This window comes from Trachinotus anak, unplaced genomic scaffold, assembly GCF_046630095.1.
Source record: "Trachinotus anak isolate AG129_WGS33_773 ecotype Australia unplaced genomic scaffold, CSIRO_AGI_Tana_v1 ptg000019l, whole genome shotgun sequence".
In the NCBI taxonomy this organism is placed as follows: domain Eukaryota; kingdom Metazoa; phylum Chordata; class Actinopteri; order Carangiformes; family Carangidae; genus Trachinotus; species Trachinotus anak.
In genome coordinates, this window is record NW_027273870.1 from 17,036,466 (window position 1) to 17,064,251 (window position 27,786).

The 27,786-nt window shown below is 40.3% G+C and overlaps 3 protein-coding genes and 1 pseudogene across 5 annotated transcripts in view; 2 read left to right on the forward strand and 2 right to left on the reverse strand.

The window, feature by feature from the left end:
- Positions 1–808: 808 nt before the first annotated feature.
- tmem134 (transmembrane protein 134) lies at positions 809–4,422 on the reverse strand. 3 transcript variants are annotated; one of them, XM_071504071.1, is made up of 8 exons: positions 4,177–4,422; positions 3,418–3,674; positions 3,262–3,329; positions 3,068–3,154; positions 2,899–2,975; positions 2,224–2,268; positions 1,277–1,330; positions 809–1,166 (listed from the first exon to the last, which is right to left on the reverse strand). In XM_071504071.1, the coding sequence occupies exons 2-8, from the start codon at positions 3,628–3,630 to the stop codon at positions 1,084–1,086; spliced, it is 627 nt and encodes a 208-aa protein (XP_071360172.1). In that variant the 5' UTR covers positions 3,631–3,674; positions 4,177–4,422; the 3' UTR covers positions 809–1,083. The 3 variants fall into 3 exon arrangements, with proteins under 3 accessions (XP_071360172.1, XP_071360173.1, XP_071360174.1); XM_071504072.1 differs by lacking the exon at positions 4,177–4,422 and adding an exon at positions 4,027–4,165 and having other exon boundaries at positions 937–1,166; XM_071504073.1 differs by lacking the exon at positions 4,177–4,422 and adding an exon at positions 4,023–4,164 and having other exon boundaries at positions 937–1,166.
- A 1,712-nt stretch (positions 4,423–6,134) lies between these two features.
- Positions 6,135–7,829, forward strand: LOC139636227 (uncharacterized; annotated as a pseudogene).
- A 1,138-nt stretch (positions 7,830–8,967) lies between these two features.
- Positions 8,968–13,817, forward strand: serping1 (serpin peptidase inhibitor, clade G (C1 inhibitor), member 1). Its single transcript, XM_071504443.1, has 11 exons — positions 8,968–9,108; positions 9,452–9,499; positions 9,648–9,756; positions 9,845–10,006; positions 10,176–10,472; positions 10,950–11,165; positions 11,366–11,509; positions 11,666–11,869; positions 11,957–12,096; positions 12,809–13,031; positions 13,271–13,817. The coding sequence occupies exons 2-11, from the start codon at positions 9,452–9,454 to the stop codon at positions 13,516–13,518; spliced, it is 1,791 nt and encodes a 596-aa protein (XP_071360544.1). The 5' UTR covers positions 8,968–9,108; the 3' UTR covers positions 13,519–13,817.
- A 71-nt stretch (positions 13,818–13,888) lies between these two features.
- doc2g (double C2-like domains, gamma) overlaps positions 13,889–27,786 on the reverse strand; it is a 30,391-nt gene continuing 16,493 nt past the window's right edge. Inside the window, exons 9-11 of the mRNA XM_071504444.1 lie at positions 21,001–21,082; positions 20,643–20,739; positions 13,889–16,883 (exon numbers count right to left, since the gene is read on the reverse strand). Coding sequence (XP_071360545.1) covers positions 16,744–16,883; positions 20,643–20,739; positions 21,001–21,082 — 319 coding nt within the window. The 3' untranslated portion in view covers positions 13,889–16,743. The remainder of the gene's footprint in view (positions 16,884–20,642; positions 20,740–21,000; positions 21,083–27,786) is intronic.

Consider the following 27,786-nt stretch of genomic DNA (forward strand, 5'->3'; position numbering starts at 1 on the left):
AGGCAGAGGGTGTAACTGCAAATACAGTGGAGGCTGCGCTGCGACTCATTTTTCAATAAATGAAACCAAAAAAAAAAAAAGAACCATCTTTACTAATAATTCATGACAATTTACACAATACAAAAAGTCTTTGGTCGTGGAACACTACATCACCAGTAGCAGAGTGTTACTCAAGTAATGTGCTTTTAAGTAGGCTACAATTTAGGAGTATATGTACTATACAAAGCTACACGTTTATTTGACTGATTAGAAAACCATCAGATGGTAATAAACAATTTCAGACAATAGCCTTGGTGAATACTTGATTCTGATTGGCTGAAAGGTGTGCATAGAACTGATAAGTGGCTTGGTGTAATTTTAATCTCTTTTGTAAATTTGTACACTGGTAATCACTAACCAAACTCTGAGTGTTTGTGTACTAGGCTCTCAATTGTTTCATGATTTTCCCGTGGCTCATTTTACCTCATGCTTTTTGTTCAAGAATGAATTTAGACCCAAGACGATCAAAAAGAAGTTAACACCCCTGTGTCAAATGTTGTGAGAGTACATCTGTTAAAAAGTGACTTTATAAGCAGGACAATCTACTCTAAGATCTGCAGTAGAAATTCTAGTACAATCCATGAAGGCATATTCATATACCTCTGTATTGATCTTTTCTGATGTTCAATTATCACACACACATTATTCCTCACTTGAACTGCTCACTGGGCTGAGCTGCAAGTTTGACTCCATGTCAGTCTATAGCTTGTAGCTAGACATACTGACAAAAGTATGAGTTTGCATGGAAAACTAACTCAATTGATAAGAATTAAAATATACAAAAGTTTTATTGTAATTTCACAGTCATTATTCACACATAGAAAACACAGGTAAGACCAAACTCCTTCTTTTTCATGTACACTTACAACATCTCTAGTTCATGTAGTGGAAACATACTCAAGGCACTGAGTGGTTAAATTAGTAGTGGTCATTACAATGACAAGAAAAAACAATGTGAAACATGTGACAATATATTTTTGTTAAGTGACAAAATACAATTCATTTTAAGATAACAAACAAAGAAATGTAGTGTGTCATAAAATGTCATTTTTCAAAATAAGGTAGGTAGAACAATTTGAAGCCTCTTCTTCCACGGACAGCACAGCTGATGTATATCACATGGTACACTGGAGGACACACAGGGAATGAAACTGTTAATGTCAAAACAAAGCATGTGTTCATTGGTACAGCCCAAAGGCATGCAAAAAAAGTTCTAAGACGTAAATGATCAATTTACCTCCAGGGATGAAGAGAAGAAAGCCGGGAACAAAGAAAATAGCACTTGAAACCCCTGTAAGGATAGTCTCATTAGTTAAAAACACACTCGCCCATACTAATCAATGCAACCGCACATTAAAGCAATAGTTCAACATTTTTGAGATACATTTTTTTCACTTTCTTGCCAGGAATTACATGAGAAGATCAATACCACTCTCAAGTCTGTACAGTAAATGTGAAGCAACAACCATGAGGTGGTTTGCTTGTCTTAGCACAAAGACTGGAAATGGGGGGAAACAACTAGGCTGGCCCTGTCCAATGGTAACAAAATCCACCTAGTGTGACTTGGAAAATGTTCTTACAGACACCTGTGTACAGTAATTTATTTCTCAGTTTTTATTTCTTTTTATCAAAACATTCAAGTAAATCATACTGACACAATCATTGTTTCCGCACGATGTTGTAAACTACAATTTAGTTGTCTAAAGAGTTCACCGGCAGTTATTAAGTAATACTACTTGTCTAGCATAGGTGTACTGTTTGCAACACCATGTACAATGACATTCCCTAAGAGTCATTTCATTTTCAACTATTGCCATCTTCTGGTTGATCAAAAATCATGATCCTCATACACAATACATAGGCCCACCAGTCCTACATGTTTTGTTTCTCCAGCTCTAATTCTCCAGTTGTAATAGTAGAGCTAAAAGACAAGTGGGACAGATTGGCCTTGAGTACTGGGTTGGGAAACAGTGTGCTATGTCATCAAAAGAACTTTGGCCTTTAAAAACTGCTGCTTCTTTACCACCAAACCAGTGTCATGGTGGCACAGGGACAATATAAAGAGATGATTACACAGGGAGCCGCCAAGCTGCAGTATGTTTGTGTGCAAAACCTACTTACTGTGTCATTTCTGTGCGCAGAAATTAAAAGTTAGTTTTACCTTTTTTTTTTTTTCTTTCTTACCTGCATTTGGATTCAGCTGTATGACAACACCTGTGAAAATAAGAGCTTAAAAGAAACAAAACAAAAGTACATAAGTATATACAGTACACCAAGAATGGGAGAGTGCTCTCAGACTTTTGGACCCTACGGTGTATATATCTATAAAATATTTCAACACTTTTTCATTCGTTTTGTTAACGCCGGCAAAAATTTGTTATACACAGAGGATAAACAAGGGGACAAAGTTCAGTGTGTGAATTGCCAGGCAGGTCACTGACTGACACAACACTAAACAAACTACCTGGTATGAAATTGGAAAACTATCAGAGGCATTATGTTTAGGTTACTATAATGTTGGGAACCCTCTATACGGTGCCCTTCATTCTGTGCTTAATAAAATTTCATTTTAGATTGTAGTCATTTCACTGTAATTTTATGTGTTTCATCCAATTACTGAACCATCTACATTTTGAGCATCTCATACAAATGAGTTTAAAGGGTGAGGGCCATTACAGTCAGACATTATCACTGTCAACAGTCAAGAAAACTAATCTCAGAAAACATGATGAAAACAGGATCAGAAGAAACTGATGAATCTAATCTGTTATCTTCAAAGACGCAGTGTAATCACATCAGAATATCCCGGCTGTCTATTTTATATTTGATTAGTGAGAAAAACTTGTGCTTAAGACTCACCAACTCCAGTGATGAGGAGAAGGAATGAAGCAAGAACGACTCTTCTGTTTTTCTTCACCAGTGGATGGGACACCCACCTAAATAACAATTAAAAAAAAAAAAAAAAAAAAAAAAGTAACTATTTGTTGTTGATCCTGTGTGTACGTGTGTTTCCGTTGTTTGAACTCACCCGCAGCAGTGTGCAGAAAGCTGCGTGACAGAGCTCAAGGTGCTGAAGGACCACTGGGAGCTGCAGTAAGACAGAGTCGCGGGGTCACTGTGGAGGAAGCAGAAACAGACTTCATCACGCACTCAAACCACATGCAGGGAAAGGAAGAAAAATAAATGTGAAATCACATCAGTAGTCCTACTCGTAGGACCCACCTGATTTTGAAGAAGTTATTGAAGGAGGAATTGCCGTTATTGCCCAAACCATCTTCATTTTCCAGATTCTAAAGAAACAGCAGATGATAAAAGAGTTGCAGTTTCAAGTAGCCAACTTGTAGCTTGACGTTTGTTCACCAAAAGGTGCATGTGTACCTGATATTTCAGGTTACTGTGTTCAGGAGAGCCGGCAGCAGCGGGGGAGGGATGGGTCTGAGGTTTTGTGAAAGATAGAGGACCAAATGTCATCTCTCCTGCTTCTCTGTCCTTGTCTCTGCCCCTCCATCCCTCTTTCTCTCCGTCTGACACAGCTCCATCCTCATCTCCCTCCAACACAAAGGCATCATCGATACTAAACTGCGTTGCCATGGCGATCGCCTCTTACACCCTGAGGTTTTGTAGCTCGATGTTCACTGTGGGTAAAGAAGAAAAATCAATGCTGCTCACAACGCATGCATTCAGAGCTGTGAAAGAGAAACATCTCATGTTTTCATGCAGTGTTAATAACCACTGTCTACATGCACAATTTTGCTGCGCTAGGCCAGCTACAGTTTTACCGCCTGCCAAGACAAAATGAGTGAAATTACTGATCGAGTAGAAAGTCGGCTTTTTGGACGTTTAATTTCTGTTGCTGTTTTCTCTTTAAACGGGTTAGAGCGCGTTTAAGTTTGGAGCTCATTATCAACCATGTAATACAGTTAACTACTCGAAAAAAGCCACAAAAAAAAAAACCCGAGGTATTCCACGAAGTCGGAAAATACCTACTAAACTGCCTCGACTCGGCGGACACATAGGTGAGCAGGTCGGACTGAAGTTAGCTAAAACAAACCAGCGGCTAACTGGCTCTGTTGTTGGTCTCTGCCATTGTTTGTGCTCTTTCCGCTCGTCGGTCAGATGACCAGCAGGAAAACTTACTGTCTTAAGTCTTTTCTCCAGCGAGGCGAAACTCGAATCCAGGTTGTTTAGAGACGGGTCACATATTTGTACACTCTGTGACAAATCAGTAGAAAGCCTTCCTGCAAAAGTTTGTTTTGTTCTTGAATGCAAAAAAAAAAAACAAAAAAAAAAAACCAAAACAAAACAAAACAAAACAAAACAAAAAAAACTCCTCTGTAAAAGTTTTGGTCTTCTTCCTTTCTCTTTAACACCCGGCTCTCGATTGCACACGACTGATTACGCCCAAAGGGAGTCAGTCCGCTCAGTCGAGGGTCGAGTTGTCGATCGAGCTGCTAATTTACAGAAGATAACAAACTTCCACAGTTTTACATGTAGGCGAGGAATAGAAGAGCGAGGTACCCAGGCAGGGTCCCAGGCTTGGGAAGGCCCCCAGTAAGCCTGAAATTAAATCGTTTTCTGTGCAATTTTAACATTTTAATTTTAAGGTAACTATTATAATTCACCTGTTTACAATTGTTCAATATTGATAAGCAGATTGAACCCAACTAGCCAACACTACAATAGTTACATTACTGATGATAATCAAGTACTGCAGGCTACTGAAGCACTTCCAACACGTTTCAAATTGGAAATATTGTACTGTCTACATTTATTTAAAACATTTATATTTGCTCATTTGGCAGACACTTTTATCCAAAGCGATTTACAAGTGAGGGACATCTCTAAAGTTTCAGTGCAGTAAGACACTTTGAATTAAGTGGGCCCACTAAGTGTAATGTCTATTCAATAAGTGCAATGATATCAAGAAAAGAAGTGCACCAAAAGTGTATAACTCCTATAGCCAGTTTTCTGATTTTTACATGAAAGAAACCATAATACATTTACAAAATACAATACTTTGTTAAAAAGGCAAGATTAGTGATCTACTGTGTGTATTTAAAGTAATTTATTACATTACCAATTTAATATCTCCATACCTTGCACCACTTGTTTATGTCTTTCAGAAAGTATGTTGAGTATATGCACTTTTTCTTTTCTGCTTCTCATGTACTGAGGATGTAAGACAAATGTTAGCTCGTAAAGTGGTGAATAAGAGATGTCTCAAGCAACCATTTGTCGCAGATTACACTGACAAAAGAGCTGCATTAGACATCAAGAGTTAGCAATATAAATCATGACTGCAGTGTAGTCTTATTCAGGTGTTAATTATAGATTACAGTAATCCTTACTCATTGTACAGGCCAGAAAATGTGCCCCTTTTCTACCCTCTGCCTCAGGCACAGTTAAGACCTAAACAATGTTAGGAAAAAATGTTCTATAATATTCTCTCCCCAAAACATACTGTAAAAAGTATCAAAGATTTTTTTTTTGAGTAATAGTTGTTTAAATGTGATATGACGGTTCATTACTAATCAGGTTAATTAACATTAATGTGTTATCATTCAGTTATTTGTACACATGTGAGAGTTGATATATGAAGAGGTGACAGGGGCCAACAGTGTATGCAGGTAGGCTAATTGTGGTAATATACACTGTAAAATTGTTCATATACCTTAAAACTAAACTTAGATAAAAGTACAGGGATGTTTCAGAAAATGTACTTGTATGTACTTTGGTTACTCATAATAAAGAATGGTCTATATCATATAAAATATTCTAATGTGTTTTGGGATTTGTTCACCTACTTCATATAGGCTACTGTCAGGAAATGTAATCTAAAGCAATCATATGTCACCTGCAAGTAACTAGTAATGCACTTGTGAGGTAAATGTATAGCCAAATGAAAACCCAACCGAATCACTTGATTTGTTATACCAATGAGCATTAATAATGGTGACATTTATGTATTTTAAATTAGTTTTTCATGGGATACTGAATGGCCCAGAGTCACCCCATAGTGCACAAAACCATCAAATGTTGCAAATGATTCCCTGCAGCATCGAGTCCAAGAGGAGGCAGGTCAATTGACAAGCAGCAAACATGACCTCAGCGTGAAACCACTGTGACGACAATGTGATCCAATTTAGTTCAGAGAAGAGGATAAGAGAGGTGCCAAAGGGCCTCACTCGGGAGAACTGAAGAGAGGTGATAATACACAACATCAGGCCAGAGATGAAGACCCTAAATGACATTTTAACCAGGCAAAAGAGGAGGAGCGCATTGAGCTGGCACTGTTTTCTACAGAAAAAGATCAGGTCTGTCGGGCAGAGTGGCACCGGAGCCGTAACAAAAAAGCCCAAAAGCGAGCTGCATTCATTGCCAGCTAGGAAAGAGGCGTAGCAGAAAGCTGACCTGCCCAGAGGAGGAGATAGACCAACACCTGAGGCAAATGTACAGCAACCCAGGAAGAGAGCAGGAGTTGGGAGACTGCAGAACCCTGAAAGACCCTCCTGAGCCAAGCATGTATTTCAGCTCGTCAGATTTGCAGCTGAAGGAAATTCGAGAGGTTGCCAGGAGAGCGCAGGCAAGCTCTGCTCCAGGACCGAGCAGCACTTTAAAGTGAACAAGAACTCCCTTAAACTTCTGCTGCACCTTCGGAAGGTCCTGTGTGTCATCTGGAGGAGGGGCAGGATTCTAGAACAGTGGAAAGTTGCAGAAGGGGTTTGGATTCTGAAGGAGGAAACCCCCAAACACATAGAACACCATCTACCCGTTAAATGTTGAAGCCAAAATCTTCTTCGGTGCTGTTTCCAACTGGCTGTGCACCTTCCTTACAAAGAACAGCTTCATCATCGGTCTAGAAAGGTGGCATCTCGGGAATATCAGGATGCCTGGAGCACACTGGCAAGGTAAACCAGCTCATCAGAGAGGCCAGAGAGATCAAAGGCAGCCTGCCAGTGTTGTGGATCAACCTGGAAAATGCATATGGCTCAATACCACACTGGCAAAACATCATATCACAGAATCAGAGACGTCGTTGCTGACTACTACAGCAACTTCGAGATGAGAGCCTTTTCAGGAGCAGTGACATCAGACTGGCACAAAATCGAGATCTCGATGATCCTGTTCTCCTTGGCCATGAATATGCTTGTTAAATCAGCAGAGTCAGAGTACAGAGGGCCAAAATGAAATCAGCTCAACGCCAGCCAACCATCAGGGCATGTATGGATGACATCACAGTGACCACAGAGTCAGTCCCAGGCTGAGATCCAGACACAAAAAGCTAATGGAGTGGGCCCAGATGTGCTTCAAGCTAGCCAAGTCAAGATCAATGGTGCTGAGAAGAGGAAAGGTGGATAACAAGTTACAGTTCCACGTTGCAGGGGAAACTATCCCAACCATCACTGAGAAGCCTGTTAAGGGCTTCAGCAAGATGTTTGACAGCAGTCTAAAGGATGTTGCTTCTATCCAGGCAACCTGGACTGAGGTGGATGGCTGGCTGAAGTCAGCAGATGGGTCTGGCCTGCCAGGGAAGTTTAAAGCATGGCTGTACCAGCATGGCATTCTTTGCAGAATCTTGTGCTCACTCCTCATCTATCAAGTGCCGATCTCGACAGTTGAGACCTTGGATTGGAAGGTCAGCAGTCATCGCAGGTGATGGCTTGGGAGAACACAATCAAGATGAAGGTGACTTGGGCTGAGGTGTGGAAAGCAGAGCCACAGTGGATCAAGTCTCTGAAGTTAGTAAACCATATTGTGACCATCACCTTGAGATCAGACATCATTCTCTTGTCCACCAAACAAGTGGTTCTGTTAGAACTGACAGTACCTTGGGAAGACTGCTTAGAAGAGGCCTTTAAGAGGACGCTTTCCAAGTATAAGGACTGGCCAGTGGGTGTCAACAAGCCAGATGGACAGCAACTTGTCACCCATTCGAGGGCAGGGGTTTTGTGGCCCGATCCCTTCCCAGAACCTTCAGTTCGTTGGGCATTGAAGGAATGAGGAAGAGAAAAGCCATCTGCAAAGCCACTGAAGCAGGAGAGAGAGCCTCAAGATGGATGTGGCTCAAAAGAGGAAAATTAGCTAGCTTGCCTTCTGGACACAAGTTGGGGCATGATCAGTCTCAGCTGGGTCACCTGGAGGAAGGTGTATGATGTTGAAAGACCCGAAACACCCCAGGAACATCACTGACGATGTGTCCAGAAGCATCAGGACATGTACTTGCAGAGCACTGAAATTATATGAAGAGTTGTTGACAATACAAAAACATTTATTTTTTTATTAACAAATTTCAAACTAGTAGATAAGTAGATAAGATAATATATGTAGTGTAGGAGAATATTAGATTTTTTCTATATTAAAATAGCTTGAATTTGAAGAAAAGATGGAGTAAATGTTTCCTACTGAAACGTAAAGTAAGTTTTACAAAATGAGAACAGTGAAGTGCACTGAAGCTAAAAATTATACTAACTGGTATACTGGGTAAAGTACCTCCAGTTTGGGACCATCATAAGCCCAATACACACCAAAATATAAATAAAGAACTTAGAAAGTACTAATTCATTTAATGTTTCCATTAGAACTATTCACTTTTATCACATTGAAACTTAATTAAAACAGAAAAAAGTGTTACCACAGTGTGGCAACACTGTTTCGATTAGCAAAAACTCAAAAACGCAAAAACATTTAATTATACAAACTTAAAATGAGCTAAAAAAAAAAAAAAAAAAGAAAGTTACAGACAACCTAAGTAATAGTAGTATATCTTTGCAATGCATTAATACATGAACTGACAGCAAGGTAACTACAGAAATATAAATCTTCCCACTTAGGATTTGTTGCCAACATGTGAAATCATGTGGTTTCCAGAAAGTCAGAAGACCTGCATTATGCAAACACAAACAATCTCTAAACCAACAACCACAGATTAGTCATTGTTGGTTGCAGTTTTACAGGAGCAGACACTCAGAGGAAGTAGATCAAGTGAACAATAGTTGGATGTGGCAGAAACATTCCTGGTAAAACCTGGTGCGGTTACTGAAATAGGACACGTTTGGAAATTGAAAAAATGTGAGTTATTTAATGTTTTTCTGACTATTTGTTGTTTGATCACTGAGCTGAAGAAAAATTGTTCATGTTATATTATGCAATACTGTTATAAACAGCTCTAATTTACCTCCTGAAGTTAGATGGGATTCATTTATGACAAAAATGTACTCAATGCAAGTGGAAGTTATAGATAAGTGATCACAGTTTGAAAAGTTTTAATGGTGGGGAATGTTTCACAGGTTGCGCCACGTATTGATCGTTTTTCCGGCTTGGTGCCATATTCATTATGAAATCCTAACTTGCAAAACAACTCCATTAACTTGCTTATCTCATTTTATTCTCTCTGCTCTGTGCTATGCTGCAGATGAGACTGCAGGCCGTACTTTACCTCTTGCTGCAGCTCAGTTTTGAGGTAAACTTACCTGAGAAATGTCAAATCTGCTCTTTATAGTGTCATTATCTTCTGTAGCTATTGATTAGTTGACAAGAGGGCTTAAACCTCAACCTTCTTGATACTTGGATTCATCAGCGTTGACATTTGACATTTTGTTTCTATTCAGCTTTCATCATGCTCACATCTCCGGGTGATATCTGGAACCTCTCTGGAGCTGCCATGTCTTTCACCCCAATTTGACTCAGCTGAAGCCACCATCACCTGGATATTCAATGGTCTTATTATATTTCTATCACCACTGCTCCCACTGTGTTGCAAAAGTATAAACTTATATATTGTTACTGTTTTTTTTTCTTAATACAGGCAAGGATATAAGTGAGCAGCCACCTCCCTCGGTCAGATACAAAAATAATGGCTTGTCTCTCTCTATATCCCCTGTTACTCCTGCCAATGAGGGCCAGTATGCATGTTTGGTGAAGGAGAACAATATCGAGACGATAAGGATGCACAACATCACAGTTGTTGGTGAGATACACACCTCTCTTTCTCTTACATAAATGCACTGTGTATTTTGTTTACACACAAATACAGTGGAGGATTTTGATTTCAGGGTAGATTTAAAATGGACATATGAAGCAATCAACAAAAAGCTTGAAAACGAAAGAGTTTGACTTGTTTGTGTTTCTCTCTACAGCATCGCTTGACATTACCATTAAGGTAAACCAAGGCTCAGAAGTGAATCTCCTTTGCTTTTTGCCACCCAGCAGCCAAGTCATGGCCAATGCACACTGGTTCAAAGAGACGGATGGTGTCAGGACAGTGCTGAATCCTGAAGACGATACAGTTGATAATAAGAGACTAAACCTGCTTTATCCACTTGACCAAGATCAGACCATCCTGATCAAAGACACTGTTGTGGAGGATGCTGGAATTTACTATTGTGAATCTGCAGACGGGAAGAGGCTCAGCACCATAAACATTATTATTGAAGGTTTGGCAACTTTTTCTCTATGCTGCTATGTTACTGCACAATTCATGCAATTTGGAACTGTTAATTCTTATGGTCAATGTCAAACCAATCAAGTCTGACATGACTTTTCACTTCATAGAAAAAATCCTTAATGTAGAGTAAAATCTAATGTCCAAACCACGTTGAGGTATTGTTTTAACCCTAGAACACTAATGTTAAAATTGGTAACACCATCACTAACGTCGGGTGAAAATCACCTGAATGCATGCCTCTTGAAAAAACCATAGATGGGAGGAGGGAAACAAACATACCATTAATGACATCAATGAGCAGCCTGAAGCTACCCAAGGACCCATGCAACTCAGACAGCAGCAACACAATGAAAATCACATGACAAGAATTGTGTGGGTGAAAATCACCCGACGTTAGTGTTCTAGGGTTAAAAAGTTGGTACGATATTTATGTACATTTTTAACCATCTGCTTAACTTTCTTTCAGTTCTTCCTACCAAACCTCCTTTCTCGTGCGATAAGTTCCCCAGAGCTTGGGAGCCGTGCCAGGACGAGAACAGTCGCACAGGGGAACCCATGTTGCAGGAGTCCATGACAGAGTTTTCCATGAAGCTTTATTCTTACCTCAGAGAGTCCTATCCCTCTAGCAACTTGCTCATTTCTCCCATGAGCATTAGTGGGGCGCTCTCCCATTTGTTGCTAGGTATGAAAAGGGAAGCAGGTCCCTTAGCCTGATATGTCTGATTACTCTATGACATAGAGCATTAATGTTTAAAAAAATGTTAAAAACACATAACTGAACCAATGCATATGTTCCTTCATTACAATGAATACACTGTCCTGTTGCCAGAAATATTCACCAGTGCAACAAAACCGTGTCTCTTCTTGTTCTGTAACCTTCAGGTGCAAGGGATAAAACTCGTAAAGCCATTGAATGGGCAGTCTGTGTGCCTCACGACTTCCACTGTGTTCACTTCCAGATGAAGAAGCTGAGAGAGAAGCTGGCTGGCTCCTTGGAGATGGCCTCTCAGATCTACTATAACCCACGTACTGTACTACTATCGCAGTGTGAAGTACACGAAATGACCACTCTGTGAAGAGAAATGCAATCAGGGAAAAGATGTAGAGATTCTAAGTGCACACAAAAGCTAAATGGATCTTTATCTCTGTAGCTCATCGCATTTTTTTTGTTCTTTTCCTTAGAAATGAATCTGACTGAGTCCTTTACTCACCAGTCCATTCAGTTCTATGAAGCGGAGCCCACCAGGCTGCTGGAAACCAGTGAGGAAAACACACAGATGATCAACAACTGGGTGGCAAATAAAACCAAAAATAAAATCACCCATTTGGTTGACTCCATTTCACCCAATACACAGCTGATCCTGCTCAACGCTGTCTCCTTCAATGGTCAGTAAAGTGAGTGTGCACAAATGTGTGTATGTGCATGTGAAGTAGTGGAAACTAATAAACTGTGTGTATGTATGTGTGTGTCAGGTCAATGGATGGTCAAGTTTAATCCGAAACCAAAGAAGGGTCTTTTCACAAAACTGGATGGTGATCTGGTAAAAGTGCCTCTCCTCTATCACCATAATTACATGGTGGCTATGACGCATGTGGCTCAGCTAAAGGCGCAGGTAATAAACATACCAACACCCACCTTACTGTAACCCATCCATTCACATACAACATACAGCAGCTTGAAGCACATCAGGCAAAGGTACTCCACTAGATGAAAGGCAATTAAGATACTTTCAAACCATTAGAGCCTGACTGCCACAATTTGCATTTGTAGCTATTTGTACATTTTTATTCCTTCTCAGAGGCATAACTCCATCCAATCTGACTACACAGACACAATACACATATTTCTTATGTAGAGTGATTTACAGTTTCTGAAGGATATCATTATTTCTGAATCCCATCTTGATTAAAATCATCTATGATTAAAAATCATAGCAAAAAAGATGCTCTTCCAAACTGCAGAATTTGCCTGAGAATCATCATGTTTTTAAGTTTTCTTTTGTGTCAAACTAATACAGTGATAGTTGTCTCTACATCCATAGGTACGTTGCAAACAGAACCGGCTAATAGCTAATTCTCCATACTTTTAATGGTACCAATTTGCCAAATATGAACAAATGTAAGCTATAAAAATGACGCTCTAGTTGTGGCCCACAGATAACTTTACGCCATGGCAACATTGTGTTTCCTGTTTGCAGCATTACGGAGACTGTAGTTCCAAAACTTACAGCATAATAATTATCCAAATCAAGATTTATCATCAATCAATATGAACATTTTTCATGTTGCATCATCATGTCTTTTTTTTTTTTACTTTGTCAAAAGGTGGCAAGGTTTGCTCTCTCAGGTGACAGCAGTCTTTACATCCTGCTGCCTCGCTCCAACACAGTGGCTGACCTGCAGCAGGTGGAGGAGAGGATGACAGACACAGCTGTGCGTCAAATGATAGAGCAAATGAAAACAACATCTCCTGCCTTTATCGAGGTTACTCTGCCCCAAATCAAGCTGGATGACCAGCCAGACATGAACATACTTTTTAAGAAATTAGGTTTGTTCATCTTTCATGTACTTTTTTGTCTGTCAGACTCAAATTAATACCACATACTCAATATCACCTATGCTTTCAGCTCATGTACCACTTTATCAAGCAGCCAGAAGACTTTTATGAAATATGTGTGCCCATTTGCTCTTTTATTTCCCTCTATGTAATCCACTTACTTTGCTTTCCTACCTGCTGTATTTCCCACCATCATCTTTCCGGACTTTTCCCTCTCCTTCTCCAAACAGGACTGTCATCCCTCTTTGAGGATCCCAACCTGTGTGGCCTCAACTTTGAGAACTCGCTGGTCCTGGACGATGTCAGACACAGGGCCTTCCTGGCACTGACCGAACAAGGTGTAGAGGCTGGCGCTGTCACCGCTATGTCGTTCTCTCGTTCCTTCCCTTCCTTCACCGCCTTGCGGCCTTTCATCATGCTGCTGTGGAGTGACCTGGCCAACGTGCCACTCTTCATTGGCAGAGTGACTGAACCGTGAGCAAGAGAAAGAGAGAGGGAAATGCAACCAAAGCATATGAGCAGGAAAGAAACAAAGAGATGGTAAAGAAAAGCTGCCTGTTATAACTGAAACACAAGTCATGTTTTTTTTTTCTATAAATACAGCTGATTTGTCAAAACTTGATATAAAACAATATAAATTCAGTGTATGCACTGCTAATAGTAGTCACAAAAGAGAGTCATAAAAAAAAACATATACACAGCCTTACAAAAACATTTATACATGCCTTGATATGGATTATTTTCAAAGATGATGATGAATAAAAACATTCGCACATATGCTGCCTGCCTCATGTTTTTGAAGATGTGAGCACAATGTGGATGTAATTCAAAGGAAGACAGACGAGCAGTGAAACAGCTTCAATTTATTTTTGTGAAGTAGTTACACAAACCCACCACAGGATGGCAGCCATACTGTGTGATTGACATTGACAGTGAATACACAGGGACTGCAGTAGTGAATTCCCATCTCGCTCCCTTCTCAGCCCTCCTGCATCATCACCACTGATATCAATTTAAGGAAGACAAGTGTCAAAATCTGTGACAGTAAAGGTTTTGTTTTGTTTTTTAATTTTTTGTTTTTAAAGTAATAGCTCACTTGGTAAAGCACAGCAACTGAGCAAAAAAATACCCTGAATCATCATATTCACAAACAAATACAGACTGATGGTAAGAGACTGAATTGATGGCATAGACTGTAAACACATCAGCATTCAGAATGATCAGCTAAAGTTGCACTCTATTATACAAGCTGATGGTGATTGCTAAACATGCAGCCGTATTGCAGATAAAATGATTACATAAGCTAAGCAGGGTCAATAGACAAGAGTGAGAAAATTTAGTGATTGTAAACAAAACTAACAGATCCAGTCAGAAATGTGAACTCTTAGGTTGCTTCCACCCAGCCGATCCCCAAACAAAGTGTTCCCAGAAATACATCTTTGATGCTTGGATAACATGATCATGTTGTTTTGGTTTGATTATCTCACTGCTGACGTGCTGGGAGTTTTGATGTGCATAGAGAAAGTACAATATAAACCCACCATTCTCGTCCAACCCCTCTTGTTAAAGTCATTTAAGATCTAACTGAAAAAATGCATTTAAGCTTACTGTTATAATACATAGTTTAGTCCCAAGCTTGTATAATGCCCAAGCCCTTTTTTATTCTAAACCTAATTCACCACTGAAGGATCCATTTTTTGCAGTCAACGATGAGACATTCACAAGGTTGTCGAAGGACACCAAGAATATGAGCAGCCGGATCGATTCAACAGTTAGAAAACTCCCGGAGGCCACTGACTGACTGTGGGTATGCTTTTGTGAACCAGTGTATGGCCAGAGCAGGAGTGATAGATGAACCAGGGGAATACATTTGATATCCTGGCAGACATTTAGACAACTCAGCAACGAGCTAGCCCGTACACACCATCAATATGCAGATCTGTGCATCAAGGCACATAACACACATGCAGGTAATAAGTGTGCAATCTAGCATAGATTCTCAGTTTCTTGGATCCTGGTCTGTGATTATCCACCGTCCCCAACTGCCAAATGTGTTTCCATACACAGTGTAATCTAATTTTATCTCCTGAGGTTAAATCATAGGGGGGCTACATTCTCTTTCCCTGCATTGCTACTCACTGCACACAGTTTATCTCATCAGGCAATCACATGTTTCACAAACATGGACACAGAAGTCCCACGAGTCAGTCTTGTGTACAAAGAATTAAATACATGCCACCATAGACCTGATATCTAATAGGTCAGAAATAATCAGATGAATGGTTGCAGAAATAACTCCCTCTGATGGGTGATGTAGATTGCAGCCAGTCTTTTTTTTTCCCACACAAGGAGAGCTCTGAGGGTGTGTACAGGAGGTTTAGGAGGACAGATAAGATAACAGGACCAATCAAATGTCTGAACTTTCAAATTAATACATTACTGGTATGATATTGCCCTGCAAGAGGAAAATGTTACATCATCTGCGACTCTGCTGGAGCAGAATTGGAGTCACTGAGGTAAACTCACTCAGATCCTGTTGAAATCTGGTTCATAATGCTGGAGTGAAGCAAAGCTACAAACAGTACCTCCTAAAGCAACATCCGTTTAGCCTGCCACAGATACAATTTCAACCTTTCATCAGAAAAGATCAGTGAAAGGTTACATATTAAGACATATTCCATTCTTCAAGTTGCTCTATGACTGTCTGACAATGGGAGAGGGAGATGGTAAAGGTCTGGCACACACGATTGACAGCTTGTTAGTGTCCTCAAGCCTGGAACACTCACACCACTGAGGCCTGTGGTGGCAGTGGAGGATTTCTCTCTTGTATGTGTCTTTCTTGTCCTTTGTTACTATTTCTTCACACCTCTGTGCTTCTGAAGTTGGACGGAGACATTTTGAATGGGGCATGATGTGAATACAGATAGACACACACTGCACAGACAGTGGATGTAGGCACTCATATTCTCATAGCCCTCACACACACACACACACATATGCCGACACGTTAATGTCTGATATCATGGTGTATGGAGAGCCACTGTCACCGAAAGTCAATGACAAGACACTGGAACAAGAACACTGAAACAGTAAAGGTACAAATCCACCGAATGGATCATTTTGTGCTTTATAATACGGTGTGTTGTTTTGCATCAGATCAACAAACACTAAAATAGAGACTTGTCAGAACATCCCCGCTCCTGTAAATAAATATCACATTATGAGTCACTAGGGTGCACATAGCATCAGCCCCTTTCAATGAATGGATTTTGAGTACATTAGTCTCAAATCTCTTCATCAGATGTAGATTTCAACGACAGAATATGAGCAACTTCCACAATACATTAAGGTCTAAAGCACAATTTTGTGAGTATTGTTTTGTCACGTCAACACTTTAATGAGGACATTGTCACAATTTGGTTCACTTTTTTAAAAAATGTATTCAGATTACACCTTATTACCATCACTAATATTAGTATGTATATCATATACTAATACTTGGTGCTGTAATTATTGGCATTATATGACAGATTTCATCTTCAACATTATTATTATTGCATGTTTTATCCTTTGCTCTTATTACTGCATGACTTGGTCTCTGTTTCCAACCATCGCTCAGTAAGACAAGTGTGTGTGTGTGTGTGTGTGTGTGTCTGTGTGTCTGTATGTACATGTGTATGTATGCATGGATGTCTTGTGTGACCTAGTCCGGTTTGTCACTGCTCGGGGCTCCTTGCTGTGTGAGCGTATGCCAGTACTCCACTTTCTTCCCTTTATTTTTGAGACATTCGAACCAGTGTCTGAGTCTCTGACCGCTTGCATTGATGCCCAGCTCCACTCCACCTGAAACCAGAGGGAGAAAATGCAGAAGAAGGGTCAGGAGGTGAGGGCACATGACAGAAAGAAAGACCAGTGGTGGAAGAAGCAGTCAGATCCTTTACTTAAGTTCCAGTAGCTATAAGGCGACATAAAAATACTTCAAGTAAAATTTCTTAAGAAAAATGTCCCTGTGACCAATTTTTTATTACATATTATATTAAGAATTTTTTCAGACTGATGCATCAATTGACATCTACCATTTTACTGTTAGTACTGGTCACTGCGGAGGTAATTTGACATACTTTATTCACAGTTCAGTAGTTTGTCCAAGTGGTTGGGTCCCTTTATAAGGGTCATGAGATAAGTCTGGAGGGTTGTGAGATGATTAATGGATTAGAAAAGAAGAAAAAGTAAAGTTGTTCTACCCAAATGTATTGCTTTTTTTCAGCTAGTCGCTTTTTTACAACAACTCATAGATGACCAAAATGTGACAAGGAGTCCCAAATGAACACCGCAAATACAGACCCTGAATAAACGTACTTAGAAATGTTCCATAACTGGTGGCATCAGAAAATAACAACAGATGAGGGGACAGGCAAACATTTTGTATTCTTGTTAAAATCTAATATTCAATAATGTGATATTGAGCTTCAGCAATAATGTACATCAACATTCACGCCAATAAAGATCATTATTATTTGATAGGCAAGCAGACGTGGGAGCGAAGAAAGAAATATAAAGACACTGAAGACACATTTCTCCAGGCAGAGAGAAAGAGAAATAGACAGGTAGCTGGGGAATTACAAAGGAAAGAGATTTAGACAGCAAAAGATTTATTGAAAGAGCGTTCGCCACTGAATATAATGGAGGGGGGGGGGTAAATATGCACAGAAGCAGGAAATGAGTCAGGTGAAAGTGAGTGGAGGTGATGGAGGCGTTGGTGGAGAGGCAGGCTGGAAGACAAAGAGATGCAGGCAGTTGTTTGCACTGAGGTTATTACAAAGCCATTCCCTTGGCTGTGATTGCACAGTTAATGGAGCGTGAAGTTTTAAACACGGTATTTTGGCAATGCTGGCTTCTAACAGCGCCTTGGAAAATGACAGCCACAAGCAAACAAGGCTCGAATGTTGATCTGCAACTCATCTGAGCTCGGGAGTGAACGCCGCCTGAGACGCTGCCTGAGAGAAGCAGCCTTCCAGTGTTTCATAGCCTGTATCCTCCTTCTCTTCCCTCTCACACACAGACACAGCAGGTCTAGACCTGTTGACAGTGTTTCAATAGGATAATCACGCACAACACTTTGTCACCTCCGCCCCCACAACACTCCCACCAACTCCAAGCAGAGATCGATGGAATGTACCCTGAGGTTTGCTAGTGACAAACGAATGGTCAGCCATGCTGACATGCAATGGGGCACAGAAGAAGGATGAGGAGCTGGAGCCGGAGGAGATGACACAGACGAGGGTGAGGCTGACACACTGGCAAGTAGATGTGCACCAACACTCGCACAGGTTTTAGCCTGTTCTCTGTCTGCCTATTTTTACACAAAATCCTCCTCTGCACATCTGTCTCATTCAATCCTACCAGGAGATACACAAGTTGTGGTGAACCGAGAACCACAGCAGAGCATTAGACCTGAAGGAATCAGTTTTTTCAGATCATGGAACAGCATCCTTTCTTCACACTTTTCTCCTTCCTTTGCTATGTCTGACAATTTTTGTAGCTTTCCAAAACCAACAGTTCAACAAGCATGCCCGCTTCATGCAGCAACTGGCTAGGTGTGTGTAGATGACAGAACATGCAGGATTTCAACCTTTTTCTCAAACTATCTTTTAACCTTTTCACACACGACTGCTTCCATCACATTTCTGCATACAACTCTGTGAATGCCTCTGAAGAGAGAATGCCTCAGTGTGTGCACCATCATCCACAAGTGTGAAAATTGCCCCCCACGCCTCACTTTCAAGCGTGGTCATTTGGACCAAGTACAAACATCTCTGTCTTAGAAATGTGCAGACGACGCTTCAGGCAAGCCACTTTTTAAATCAAACAAAAACCCGTTAAAAACAGTACATTAAAAATGAAACTTTGAACATAACCTGCTCAAATGAGGTCTCACTTTGGTGATCAGCATTGACAGACCTGAAAGTCTTGTAAATTACTTGCAGTTTTCTAACAAAGGCTTGCGACTTTCTCGAGGACCTGAGACTTGGATTGAAACTTGTTTTGACAGGACTTTTGACTCAAGTGATTTGACATGGACTTGTGTCATCTGGCTTGAGACCTGTCTTTGACTTGCCCCTTTGACTTTTTTTTTTTTTTTTTTTTGGACACCAAATCCAATACTTCAACTAAAGATGTGTTCTGAGTACAGATCCAATACAAGTTCCATGCAACAAGGCAAACAGATTTGTACCTTTCTGCTTAAGATTGCTCTACAACTAAAAACTGTGGAACCAGCCCAATGTGACTAAATTCTCTGATTTTTAGAACGATATTGATGAAGAAGCTGTAGTGAATGTGGATCAATCACAACATGGCCGATACCTGATATGCTTGCGAAGGTCAGTACAGGTGCTGATACTGATATGGCATATCCACTCCTTACTTGAGACTTGATTTTGATTTGTCTTGCACCAAGACTTAAACCGGGACTACCTACAGTATTGTGTGTCTTTCTTTAGCAGTATGTTTTCTGTAAGGTTTTACCATTTTCCTGACTTGTAAATGTAAAACATGACATGTCACACTCAGACTCAGAGGTATACATTTGGTTCAGAGTGAAGATGAAATTCCCCGTCTCTCCCAGTGTATCGATTGCTCTCTCAAGTTATCCACTTGATTTATTGCCTGTGTTTTCTTGTGTACTTTTGCCCTCTCATTTTTTCTCTCATTGTTCAGTTTTTCCCTCCATGTATCTCTGAAATCTCACCTTTTACCATTTGACATCCTCTATATCTTCTACTAAGCCTATTAGCCCACTTCTTATTGCTTTCACTCTTATACTAGTGCAGTGGCATCGTACTCGCTCTGCCCTTTTATCAACTTGTTTTCTCCATTCTTCTTTGTCTCCCAGTTTTAATTAACATAACTGGGGAGGGTGCTGTAGCCAGACCTGTAGAGATAATGGTCAGGGGAATGGCTGTTATCTGTGGCTGTATGTTAGACATGGCCTTTTCTCCCAGCAGGGCTAATAACTCACTGGGCTTATCTAAACACCGGGCATCTCCCACTAACCCACCCATCCACTGCCTCATACACACATGAGCAGAGCACACACACACACACATTAGACAGAGTAAAACGCTTTGATCTGAAGGTCTCCAAGCTCACAGGGTGGTAATCCATTCTCGCTGTGCATCCCCACTAGTTACCCATCACTCCCTAAGCTTCTATTGCCATGATATACACAGCAGGCCATGCCTAAGCTGTTTAACAGCCCGATGAAGCAGCAGTGATCTGATGTGCCAAGACCATGAAGGATGGGGATCCAGACCAAATGTCTTCCTTTTTGATTTCTAAAGCCTTTCCATTTCCTTTTCCACTCTCACAAACTCTCCTTTGCTCGCTCAATCGTTCTCCTCAAGCCTTATAATTACCCTTCATCTCTCTGCATTTTTTTTTTTTTACTCTTCTCTCCGCCTACACTTGGCCTGGTTTTTATGTTTTCTGCAATTGCATCGCTTTTATTCAAACACTTCTGTACAGTCATCTACTTTGCTGGTGCTGCTGCTTTCCTCATCCACCGCTTCCCCCACCACATCACAGTTTCTACCAGCCTACCTATGAAGTCGTTGCTCATTCCCAAGTCGTAGTCCCACACAGAGATCTCCAGGGTTTTCTTTGCCAGATGGTCCAGAGATACTTCATATGAAAACTCCTGTGCAGGTGGCACACACAAGAGCACATTTATATCAATGATTCATAAACACAAGAGTTGAAAGGAGGTAGATTAGTGCATTTTTAGTAGAAACATGCAGATTGATTCTGAGAACACATTCAGGGAGATGTTTGATATATTTGAAAAGATATGGTTAATTGCCCTGCTCTACACAACAGGAAGTCATTTGGAGCTGAGTAGACAAATTAAAGAAGCTTCCAGGTGTATTGTGGCTATCTGTGGAGCAAGAGACACGTTTACCTCATTGAATTCAGGGTTGAGAGTCTTTTTCTTCACTGAAGTCTTGTACTTGGACTTTTTCCCCATGTCTGGTTGCAAGATTCTGAGAAAGAGAAAAAAGGAGAGCAAAAGCTAAAAAGGACACGAAATAATCGGGATCTTGTACATTCCTCATGTTGTGTCCAACCTCAGGACAATAGCTAAACTTAAAGGAATAGTTTGGTAAATAGGCCAATTTTCTTTTTCTTTGTAAGAGCTAAGTGAGAAGATTGCTACAACTCTCATGCTGTTCTAGCATTAAAAATATAACTACAGCCAGCAGCCATTAGCATAGCTTGGCATAAATACCAGGAAAAGGGGAAATAGCTTCCATTATACTTAAATGAGAAATATTGTGTTACTCAGAGAGCTTTAGGGATGTTTCTCAAAATGTCAAACTACTTCTCTGATTTCAGTCTAGTTGTAGATCATAGATGTACTTCTGTAAAGAAATGGAGGAATTTCTACTCAGGGGCAACTGTAAAAACAAGGTTTCTAAAATAGAAATCCTCAAATACATTTTACCTCTCAAACTGGGTCAGAACATTCATTATTTCTGAGATCAAAGTAATTAATCCATGAATTTATTATCTTCTGCCCTGCTGTGACAATAACCCTTGCTGAATGGCAGAAACAAAGGGAGACAGAAAGTTTGCAAAAATCTTTTGTTTGAGATAACTGTGACCCAGAAGTCTTTTGAACATGGGCGGGGACAGTGAGACAGTGAAAGAGAAAGAGAAAGAGAAAGAGAGGGAGAGACAGTAGACCACAGCAAGATCATAATCGCGCCGATGTCAGAGGAGTATACACGCCGACGAAGAGGCAACAGAAGGATCGCTAGAGGGCAAAGGGAGTCATCATCAGCATAAATTCCAAGTCAAGATGTTCAGGCGGTGCGATATCTCACTCCTCTAGCCTCCTCCCCCAACACTATAGTGACGAATCCTGGCCTGACAGCTGATGCATGAGATGGGCTTGGGGCTGTCACTGCAGAGCCAGAATCAGAGCGAGTGAAGGATGGAGGGACGGAGGTGGAAAAAGGAACAGGAAGAGCAGGAAGGATTGATAGCAGGCAAGGTGGTGGCACAAAGACTCGAGTTTGCCATCAGTGCTAAAAATGTCATTTTTCATGATCTGAAATGATCTGCCAAAGTTGTAGTGACCAGAGACATTTACAACTTCAGTCCCTCTTTTTGTTGACAACAAAAAAAAAGCAAAACCTCACACAGTTCAACCCTATAACAATTTTAACCAGCTTTGAGCAGAGGAACCCTCAAGCTCTGAATGTTAACAGCCTTATTTGGTATGCTAGTAGTAGTTAGGGGGGCAGGTCGAAAAGGTCGAAAAGGTTGAAAAGGTCAGAAACCACTGTCCAGTAAACATACAAAGCTGTAGTCACATTCTGCAGATTATCTGATTGTCAGTTAAAGCTACATTAATTGATTTTTTCATATCCACTTTAGCCCTGCAACAAACTGTACACACCACAATGGCATATTATCACAGTTGTTAGGGTTGAACATGTTAGCAAATAGTCCCCTGTTCACACGTTCAACAGACACGGAGCAAAATTATCATTGAGTCAGAGTTACGTTTTGGACAAAAGTAAGTCCAATATTCACTCTCTTGTTTGCTCTCCATCAGCCCCTAAGGAAAATATCTAGTTTTTGGCTGCATGCTGCCTTTTGGTGCTAGGCAGGTAGAATGTTTTCAGCTGTTTTCAGCGCTTTCACTGAAAACAGCTGCTTGCTGCAGCTGAAAATTACTTTCGTGAAAGAAGTGAGACTGAACCAAACAGTAAAATTGCCGGCTGTAAAACCAAAAGAATGAGGTGAAAAATACTACAATACAGGTACAATCTCACCACTTTGACGTTGTTTAGCCTGACAACTGCTGAACTAAATGAATTAGAGAAAATAGTCAAGACAGCATCTGAACCTCTAAACTAAGATAGGATTCACAGCTAGAGTCTTTCTTCTTTGATAAAGGACATCTCTATTAAATCTGTACACCTCAAAAGAAATACCCACAAGTAATAAACTTACACTGTTCTTCCAGTTTAAGTCATTCACTCATGAAATGTAACTAAACAATGTCTTGTCACCAGTCACAGGCTCAATTTGATGTTTACTGCATTTTTAAAGGTCATTTTCTCCATAAGCTAATCAGCATTTATCCTCCAAAATACCTGCTGCTTATACAATGGTCTGCCTGTCTTCACAAGAAAAGAAAAGGTAAACTGGAAGAAAAGGAGGAATCAATTGAGAGAGGCAGCCAAACAAAGCCTCTATTTGACCAGCAGTGTGTGAGAGGGTGAGGTGAAAGCCCGGGAGACATCTCAGCTTGAGCTGTGCCAAATCACATTTTACATACGGCTCCAAGACAGCACAGACAGGGGAATTCCAATTTCCACAATAACAAAACACCATTTGACAGCAAAATTCATAACAATGATACCACAAATAAAAATATATTCCGTAAAGCAGCAACCAAACTATGCTCAAATTACCATAGACAATTGAATGTGAATAATAATTCATAACATGGGAGGCTGGTCCGTGGAGATATGAGAGGATTATCCCCTCAGTTTTTTTTTTTTTGTTAGCTGTTCCCTTAAAAAGTAGGTTGTGCACTGCAGAAAAATAAACTAACCATACATTTCTGTGCTGTATTCCTTTGCTATTTTAGCTGCTTCCGCTGCTATCATTTTTAAATGATAGGTTCAATCTATCTTCATGTAATATAATACTCACCTACATATATATACATTGAAAGAGTTATTGGTCATTCCTCATGTGCATACTAGGCATAAAGCTCTCCTAGCTCGACAGATCCACAGTCCTCATTTGGTGTAAAATGGAGTTCAGCCGAGGCCAATATGAGGCTTTAGCAGGCTGAGCTGTTGTGTAGGTATATTCTGATATTAAGGTCTTTTACTAAGAGATTCACTCATTGTGTTAGAATCCTTTCACTGCAGTGGAGCTTCCTTGCTGAATTTTATACTAACAAGACGTGAATTTAGGAAGATATATGCTTTGGCTTTATGAACACATAGCTCTACATTTTGAGAAATATGCTTACTTGCTTTCTTGCTGAGAGGTGGATGAGAAATCAATGTGTGTAGGCAGATTTTATAACCTTTGGACAGATCCAGGCTAGCTGTTTCCCCATGTTTTCAGTCTTTATGCTGCGCTAAGCTTCACATTTACTGTACAAACATGAGAGTGGTATCAATTTTCTCATCCAACTCTTGGCAAAGTGAATAAGCATATTTCCCAAAATGTCAAACTACGCCATACTATATGTATATGTGCAAATGAAATGAAATAACATGTAATGTACTTTAATAGGGCAGGTTTATAAGCACAACCTGAAACAGCAACAACAGCAGCCACACACAAAATACTAGATCATATCCATCAATCAGCACATGACATTTTTTCACCTTTTGTTTGTCTTTGTCTGAAGTGCCACTTGATGTCATAGGAGCCACATCGCACAGTCATATGACAATTTGACAACCCCCTAACTGGTTTAGTCATGAAACGATGCATGATTTGATACTTAACAGTATCCTGACACTAAGTTTAGGTTGGGAGAAACAAACACAAGAGCAAGAGCATCCCTGTAAATTAGAAAAAAAAAAACAACAAAAACGCTGAGAAGTGACAGGGAAAGATGAGCTAGAGGAAACTGGTGATAAAAACAGTCACCACACCAAAGACGTTATGACACAGATATAAAAAAAAAGTGATACAGAAGATAAGTGACGACTGGAAAAGAGGAGCTAAATATACTGCTGCAGAGAGGAGTTATGACTTTCACTTCACACAAGTGTTCATAGGAAGACAGAGAGAGAACTAATACTGTAAAGCATGGCAGTGTGCTTTGTCAGCAGGAAATATCTGACATGTTTTGCACTTTTTCTCTGCCTTCACGTGTCTTTTTCCTGACTGAATATAAATATAGTATAGATACAGTCTACACATTTTATGTAATGTGTGAAGAGCAGGGGGGAGAAATGTGGGCCCTCCTGAAGGATGTAAACTAATTTAGTCTTTAAAATGCTAATTTGTCCTTTTAAATGGAAGACAAATTAGTTCTGAGATCCTTCTGACCTTGTGTCACTTGAATGGCTTTGAAAGGCTGATTGAGAGTCACAGAGAGAAAAAGAGCAATTGGAAAAGCCTTCTGGACAAATGCACAGACACACACACACACACACACACACACACACACACACACACACCTAAACACAGCATGAACAAAGAGTGACTGGCATCAGGCTCAGCTTTAGTTACAGATTCCTCCAGAGGATTGCTGGTGTTACAACTGCAGGACATCAACAAACTGACAGTGGAGTAAGTCATATCGGTTCCTAAGCAAATTTACTCCTATGTCGACTTAGTTGTCCAGTATACTCTAAAGCGTGCCTGCAATACATTCAGCCCCATTCTTTTGTCAAAGTTAAGTTCACTAAAACTTCTGAACACAAGTTATTCATTATGTTAGACCTAAGCAAACACAAAAGGATGAATGAAGAGAGCGACACATCCTCTGCAGACCATCCACTAAACTGAGGTAAATGCTAGTACAGAAACACTGAGGGGAACAAAAGGAAACTCTGACATACCAGCAAATGAAAAATCCAACTAACTAAAGTGCCAGAAATGAGAATTGGATGAGAGCAGTGGCCTTAACAAATCATGTAAACTGAAGAAGTGTGGATAAAAGAGAAACAGCCAGTGCAAGAATGCAGAACAAACACAACAAATTCAAACAAAATGCAAGAAACTTGGTAAAGAGAAAAGAGTGACGGAAAAAGGGGAAATATATAGATACTCTGCGAGCACATGTTGCATCTTCCAGAGAACTCAAAAACACTGTGCTTCATAATGGGACGGCACAAGGCATCACGTCTAAAACAAATCAATACCTTGGAGAGAAAGAAGAAGAAAAGAAAAATGTGTCTGAGAGACAGAAAGAATTTTCATTGTTTTTCACAAGACGTGAGCCTCCTCATTGCTTTTCGTTTGTCTCATCTCTCTCTGCAGCAATTCAAAATCCCAATACTGTGGGTGTCTATTGATACATTTTGCCCACTTGTACAGCCTACTGACAACCACCTCAGATCAAAATGTTTTTAAATCCTAGCTTTCCACTTGATTCAGTCCTTCAGACTTCTTAGGACTGAAAAAGGCTGTGTGGGTCATCCAGTCCTTTATGTAAGTCTGGACTTAGAGTTCTGTGAAAATACAGCACATTTAACTCTCTCTACATATCTACACATAAAAAGGTGTTATGGGTGACTGTAGGGTGCAGAGGATCGCAAAGGAGCCGGCACGCACACAATGCCAATGCAGCCCTTCATGTCAAACAAGAGGCGGGTTTACAACAGAAAAGAAAAGAAATACATACAAGGATAAATATTAGTGTAATATTAGTGTTTTCTACATCTTTTACCATCATCCCCGGACCTTAAACTAAACAGCGTCCTAGTCAAAAACTAAAGGGGTCAAAACAATGTCAGCTATTATTAAACCTTAAATGATTCTCTTCCAATAACAATATTTTGCATCACTGTCTAATCCACTGCAGAAGATTAAAAAAAACACTTTAAAGCCTTTAAAACTTCCTTTAGAAGCAATTTCAACAGCCTGGAGCTCCTTCCACCTCGAAACCTCCCACTGTTGGAGGTGGCGTTGGTTACAGGATTGGTTGTCCTGTGTGGGAGCTCTCAGTCCCTGCGCTATTGGTATTTAAGTGCAGCAGGCAGATTGGAGATTGAGCTGTGTGGGTTTTATCTGTCGTCAGCCATGCCTTACAGGCAGGCTGGCTCAGGTGTGCAGTGGTGGACACTTTGTCTCTTTGCAGTTCTGTGTTTTAGACTTTGAAGAGACCTGCACTGGCCGAGAAAAGTTTGAAAATCAGTCTCACTGAGTGGTATGACCTCCCAGGTTGCAGTAATTTTTTAGATTTGCACTGGCATCTCATGCAGCTGGACTATCAGACACCTCCCTTGTGTCGTAGAGATTGTCACAGACTCATCCTTCTTCAGATCAAAAAAGCTGTTCAGAGTTGTGGATATATTGTCGACCTGCTTTGTTGCCTCTCTTGAAGGTCAGTCAGGCTTATGCTGACTTTCCAATCATATCACTGAAGCAATAAGGTCTGGAATGTGACTCGTGTGTTTCTTAGCTACTGAAGGTTTGTGGGTGTTGTGTCAGAAGAGGGCATCTGGCTACTCCCCCTCAAGCCTGTCAGTTGCTTAAAGGCCAAAGCATGTGTGAAGCAGAACAAAGTTTACACACTCTAACTCTGGGATCCATGAGCCTTCTCACAACCTTCTAACCTCACCTGTGTCCACAGTGTATTCACAATGGACATGTGACAAAGTCAGTATGACAAACTAAAAAATGTTTGAATTTTGAGCGTGCTGTTAATGTACAGTATTGTCTCACACTGCAATACGCAAACTAAATGAGGGAGCTTCTCAAAGTTGGAAGAAATTAAGACTGTTTCACCCCTACCCACTAATTGTGGGTAGGGGTGAAACAGCTGTAGAAGAAAACATTATCATATATTATCATATTTTCCTGAGATATATACAAGGTTCTCCATATAATTATTGATCACTCTCTAACTTTCCATTCTTTTCAAAAGTACTAGAAAGAGTTGCGTCTCAGCAGCTTTCAGCCCACATACTGTAGTTCATTCTGTGTATGCAATTAGTATGTAGTATGGAAATGGGACACAGCAGCTGTTGCT